Consider the following 6,067-nt stretch of genomic DNA (forward strand, 5'->3'; position numbering starts at 1 on the left):
CCCCAAAACCCACCACGGAAAACAGGCAGGTTCTGGACACAGTGCTGAGCTGGATGCCGAAGCCCATCAGGCGACTTACAAATCCACGTCAAGGACAAAGGACAAAGGCTTCAGACAGACTCGGGGACTCCCGGGCAGGGCGCAGAGGAGGAGGGGAGAGGCGGCCATGGAGCGAGCCACCTGGGTGAGGCCGAGCGCAGGCCAGTGCCCGTGTCGGTGGGTTTCACAAAGTCAAGCAACCGTCCTCAGCCTCCAAGAGCCAAGCCACCTCTGCTCACACTCACCACCCTAGGAGCCAGAGTCCCCGGGCGGGGCAGTACTGGCACCGGCCACTAAGCCACCCAGGAGATTGACCCACAGGTGCTGCAAACTTCCCGATGACCCTGGGTGACCCCGGCCCCAGTGGGGGACCCCGCCCAGCCCCCGCTACCTCTTTAGTCACTCTTCTGTCTAGCTCGTTGAAGAGGTTCTGGAACTCGTCCGCTGACAGCAGGCCAGTGCCGTAGGAACGCACCTTCTGCAAAGCAGGGGGCACACAGGTCAGCCCGGGCCCAGGGCAGGGCAGGAAGCCCAGAGAAGGAGCACGGCCACCTAGCCCCACCCGGACTGGACGGGGCCAGCCCCAGAGCCTCTGACCCACACCCTCGTCCCAGAGAGGGGCCCAGCCGCGCCTGCCGGGGAGGGCGGGCAGCCGGTACCTCCACGATGGCCTTTCTGTGGGTGCCATCCATCTGGACTTTCTGAAGCACCTGCACGAGGTCCTGGGGCTTCACCCCGACTCTGTGGGGAAAAGCACACACACCCCAGTGAGCCCAGAGGCTCAGTGCCCGGTGGCACCCTGGGCAGCGACAGGAGCCTCGCAGGAGGAGCTGGCCACGGGCTCAGCACAGCCACTCTGTCGTCTAAAACCCCGAGAACTGTCGGCGGCCGTACAGAGTCGCGGAGCAGTGGGCTGAGGGCCGGGACTAGAGGCTTCCGTGCCAACGCCAACACCGCCTCCAGCCAGGCAGAGCCGGGCCCACGTCCCTCTGCCGCTGACACCAAGTAACGGCACAGCGGGATGGGGAGGGAGCAGCAGGGTGAGCAGCCAGCGTCCCTCACCAGCCCAGGACCTCAGGGGTCATGAGGACAAACGCATTAGCTCAGACACGTGGACCGCGGAAGCGGGAGCAACGCCACAGGACAGTCCTTGAGACCCCAGCGCAGCAGGCTCGGCTCAGAGTGCTGCTCAGGAAGCACCCCGGGCACAGCGGCAGCAGCCCCACTTCCTGAGGGAGGGGCCCCAGAGCCGGCCCTCACCCTCGAGGGTGGGCCTCCCCCTCTGCCGGCGTGCAGAGGACTTCGTAGGCAGCCCGGGTCCCCAGCCGCTTCCGGAACAGTGAGGCCTGGAGAGACTTCTGCAAGGGAGGTTGGCTCTGAGTGACCACACGGCCCGGGCGGCCTCTGAGCGCACCCTGCCCACCCGCAGCCTGGGGAGCAGCCCTTCGCCCCTCTGCCTCAGAGCAGGGAGCCCGACGGCCACCGCTACGTCATTCACTGAGCTGGGTGTTTCTTAGTGCACTGGGGCCCCCGGCTCCCCACACAGTGGGTTCAGGGTCAGTTGCCTGCAGACCTGTAATCTTCCTGCAGCTTCCCTCTAGAGGAAGTGGGGCAGGGGAGGAAAGCCCTGGGTGGCCCTGGGGACAGCACGGAGGGAGCAGGATGTGACACAGCTCCAGCTAACCCACAAGAGGGAGCCAGGGGGCATCGCAGAAACCACTGCAACCGGGGCCTCCCACCCCCACCCCACCCCACCCCCTAGGGGGGCCTGGCCAAGGCCCGCCCCCTCCCGCACCAGGCTGCTCAGCTCAAGTCACGCCCCGCGTGGCGTCCAGGAGGCAGCGTGGCTCACCACCAGGTAGCCCCGGAACTGATTGTAGATGATGGCTGTCAGCAGGTTCATCAAAAACAAGCTCCCTTCAAGAGAAAAGGCCACGGTCGGCGGGGACCACCAGGGGTTGTGGGCCCAGAGCTAGGGGTGGCACCTAGGAGCCCAGAGGATCACACAGGCACGGCAAATCCAGGGGTGCCAGCAAGAAGGGCCTGGACAATCGGATGACCGAGGAGCAGGGAGTAGGGCCTGGGGCGCGTCACTCAACATCCGGCCTCCCTGTCCTCAGCCATGCAACGCAAGTGCCACCTGGCCTGCCCAGCCCTGGCGCTGAGGATGGAGGTCATCAGTGGTCACAGACTGCGAATCACCCGGTGGGCCACGCCGAAGTGAGTTGCGGAGTCGGGGCGGCCCACACGCCCGAGCGTGCGTCCGGGCAGAACCTTGCCCTGGTAACCCCACAGCTCCTCCTGGACTCACCTATCAGGGTGAAGACTATGAAGAAGACGGCGTAGGCCCGGTTCCTGGAGTACGCAGGAATCATCACTGTGGGGAGGGGGAGCGGAGACGCTGGAACACCCCAAGCTCAGCGTCTGGTCCGGTCCCCGTCACAGCCTGGCCACCTGCCTTCTGCACAGGCGGCTCTGCTTCGGGGGGCTGGGAGGCCTGGTCCGAACTCCGACCCTCACACCTCCTCTTGAACCCCCATTAACGGGGAGCTCACCATCCAAGGATGCCCTTCCTCATGCGGAGCTAAAATCTTCCCCCTGCGACCACTCAGCTCTCCCATGGGTGACTCGCCAGGACTCTTGGGACATGTGGGGACAGTGCTCGGGGCCTCGCTGCACAGCTGGGTGTGGAGGCCAAGGGCTGCCCCCCGGAAGGTCTCTACAGTCAGTGACCATCCCTGAGCCCCAGGTGAAAGGCACAAGCCGGGGTGGCCGGGCCGCAGCCGAGTCACAGAGGACCGCAGCGCCCCATCCCAGCCACATCCCAGCCGGAGTGGACGGGCCCCACGAGTAACCGCGAAGGGAACGCCAGGGCCACCTGAGACCCCAGGGCCTCTGACGCACACTGCCGGGCCTGAAAGAGGTGGCCACCAGGGGGACCCACTGAACACAATGCTATGGCCCGTTGTAGCTTCTCAGAGGAGTCAAGACAGAAGAGCAAAGAGAGAACAGAGAAAGAAGGACAGAGCAAGAAAGTGAGATGGGAAGGAAAAAAAGGAGAAAATAAGTAAAAAGGGGAAAGAAACAGAAAAGCGGAAGCAGGGAGGGCAGACCCCGCTTTACTCCCGCGGGCTGCGAAGCGGCCTCAGCGCCCGGCCCGCCCCGCACGCACCGCCCCGCACGCACCGTCGGGGTTGTTGGCGGTGGTCAGCAGCACCAGCAGGGACGTCAGAGCCTCCGGCAGGCTGCGGAAGTAGGTCAGCCTCTCCTTGTCCTGCCCGTCGCCCTGCTGAGAGCAGAGTGGCCACTCTGAGGAGCCACTCGGGCCTCCTCCCCGCCAGCGAAGGCCTGAGGCCGGCAGAGCTCCAGCCTCTAGACCGGCCAGGACAGACCACCCACTGCGGGTTCAGTGCACTTGACCTGCATCTCCCCATCATTTGCCAGCAGGCTCTAAGCTCAAGGCCAGACAAGCCTGAACGCAAGGTCTCTGGGCCCAGGAGCCGGCGTCCAGGGAGGCCACCCCTCCACACGGACACCAGCCCCTGAAGCAGGCCCACCCGGAGCCGCAGTGAGCAGCTCTGGGCGGGCCTGGTGACCGAGACCACACACAGGTGCCGGCCAGCCTGCTTTCAGCCCGACTCTGCCATGCGCTGTACCATGCGCAGTGAGGCCCAAGGTCAGGGGCGAGAGGAATAGAAGACGGCGTCTCAGGAGAGCGCACGGCGGGGTGCCAAGGTGGGGGGAGAGGACGGGGCTGCAGTGGCCCGGGGAGCCCACCTCTCAGGGACTCGGGCCGCACCTGCCCCACTCTGTGTCTGGGGACTCGCAGGCCTGGCACGCACCGCGTGCTTTTTCACACCCGGGCCCCCACCCCTCTCCCTCCTGGGGTGGGGGGGTCCCGCTCATTCCCGATGTATTCTCCAGGTCAGGATGCAGGGGTCCTGAGGGGGGCTGAGGACAAGGAACCCACCCACTGAACTGACAGTGGGAAGGGACCCGGCTGCTCCCCAGGACCCGGACGCACCACCGCCCCCAGCCCGGCCCCGAGGGGCGGAGCACAAAACCGCAAGGGGGCCTACAACTCGCGGGCACCTTGGGGCACTCAGCGTTCCCACGTCAGGGGCCCACCTCTGGCCCCGTGCCCGCTCTGCCACCCACCCGTCCTGCGTCTGTGGGGCGGCAGCAACAGCACTGTCACTGGGGGCCTGAAATTCTGTCGGCTGGTCCACCTCGGAGCCCAGCTGCACCCGCCACCCACAGATACACAAACGCACACGCACACACGCACCACACTCAGCATGCACACACACACTGCACCCACATATGCGCACGCGCACACACACATACATGCACACTCACACATGGCTGGCCCAAGGGTCAGGGGGACAGTCCTCAGCCTTCTGTCACGGGCGGCAGAGCCCCAACCCCCTAAACGTTGCCATGCCCTAATGAAGAACAGCGCTGGCCGAGCACCGGCCACATTCCCAGGACGGAGATGCAGGACACCACCAGCTCCGAGGACAGTGACCCCAGCCAGGACAGGAGAGAAGACACGCGGGACCACGGATGTGCAGGGTGGGGGTGTCAAGGCAGGGACCGAGGGCCTGGTGACATGTAGCAGGCCCGTCCACACAGCAAGCTGCCAGGGGCTGGGAAACAGGGAGGGGCTGGAAGGGGGTGCCCAGGTGCGGAGGGCAAAGCCCACAGCTGGAAATGAGGGACGTGGTGAGAGGTGCCTGTCGGGGCAGGTGGACGGGTGAGAGGCAGACAGGTGGTGAGGTCACCCCGAAGACCTCCAGCACCAATATGAGGGAGCCCGTCCAAGAGGGGTGCAGAGGAAGCCCAGAGCAGACGGGCGCCTTGACGGGTGGCAGCAGGACACTGGCCGTTTGAAGAAAGACACCAAGCTTCCGGTAGGCAGGCCACCGCTGACCCTGGTCCGAGGCAGGGAAGCGGCCTGTCTGACCCCTTCTCCGCTGGCCGAGAACTACCCAGCAGAACTCCCACCGGGGAACTGGCCCGGGACCCCTGCGACGGGCCAGGGCGCGGAGCACGGCCAGTACCTTCTCCCCGGTGAAGAGCAGCACCCCGAACACGGTGAAGACACACAGGTGGAGCACCAGGAGCAGCAGGACGCTGGAAGGGCGGGCACAGGCCTCAGCACCCGGCAGGCACCCACGTGCCCGACGGGGCAGGCGCCAGGGACCCAGCGACCCAGGGAGCTCCCGGCAGCGGCCCCTGGGCCAGTCCCCTCCTCCGCCCCACAGCCTGCCACGCGCTCGGCCCCGGGGTCCTGCCCTGCTGGAGAGTCCTTGCTGTGGCAGGGACAATCCACAACCCAGGGGCATGTCCCGAGGGCCCAAGGACCCCAGGGACTGTCTGAGGGGAAGCCCGCTTCCATCCACCTGGGCTGGATGTGAGGGGCGGCCACGAGAGTCCCTGAGGGAGGGGACGGGAGGCAGAGGAAGCAGGACTGGGGGGCCGGCGGGCAACCGGGGGCGGAGTGGAGGGACAGCGGGGAGGGGAGCGGCTGCAGCCACCATGGGCACAGAGGGGAGCATCGCAGTTATCGAAGGACGCAAGGCCACTGATGGATCCAGAACCAAAGGCGTGGGTGCCTGACAGTCGAGCCCTCGGCCGGGGAGACAGCCAGTGCGGACAAAGCCCCCAGCAGCCCCAGACCACGTGCCAGGTGGCACCCCGGCCCACCATGCAAGCCGGGCACAGAGCCTACCTGGCCATTTCCCACAGCGACCACCTGATGCATTTCAGCGTCTTCTTCATCATGGACGAGTTCTGCAGCAGGAAGAAGGGCCGCAGGAGCCGCCGCAGGCGCAGGGGCTGCAGAGACCGGGGGTGCACTCAGCGCCCAGCCCGGCTCCCCGGGTCCCCAGCCCCCCGCAAGGCCACGGGCAAAGAGCAGAGATCAGTGCTCACGCCGCAGCCCGCCCAACCCTGCAGGCCCACTGACCCCCACAGAGGGGGCGGCCGGCACACGTCCCCACCCCGGGGCCACTGCCTGCCTCCC

At 66.5% G+C, this 6,067-nt stretch overlaps 1 protein-coding gene across 1 annotated transcript in view; it reads right to left on the reverse strand.

Annotated features, from left to right (window-relative positions):
- The window catches only part of TPCN2 (two pore segment channel 2), a 32,173-nt gene that overhangs the window by 15,922 nt on the left and 10,184 nt on the right, over positions 1–6,067 (reverse strand). The window contains exons 7-14 of the mRNA XM_039840396.1: positions 5,774–5,880; positions 5,103–5,175; positions 3,226–3,328; positions 2,351–2,416; positions 1,892–1,956; positions 1,300–1,397; positions 699–780; positions 285–517 (exon numbers count right to left, since the gene is read on the reverse strand). Coding sequence (XP_039696330.1) covers positions 285–517; positions 699–780; positions 1,300–1,397; positions 1,892–1,956; positions 2,351–2,416; positions 3,226–3,328; positions 5,103–5,175; positions 5,774–5,880 — 827 coding nt within the window. The remainder of the gene's footprint in view (positions 1–284; positions 518–698; positions 781–1,299; positions 1,398–1,891; positions 1,957–2,350; positions 2,417–3,225; positions 3,329–5,102; positions 5,176–5,773; positions 5,881–6,067) is intronic.

This window comes from Pteropus medius, unplaced genomic scaffold (genome assembly GCF_902729225.1).
Source record: "Pteropus medius unplaced genomic scaffold, Ma_sr-lr_union100, whole genome shotgun sequence".
Classification (NCBI taxonomy): domain Eukaryota; kingdom Metazoa; phylum Chordata; class Mammalia; order Chiroptera; family Pteropodidae; genus Pteropus; species Pteropus medius.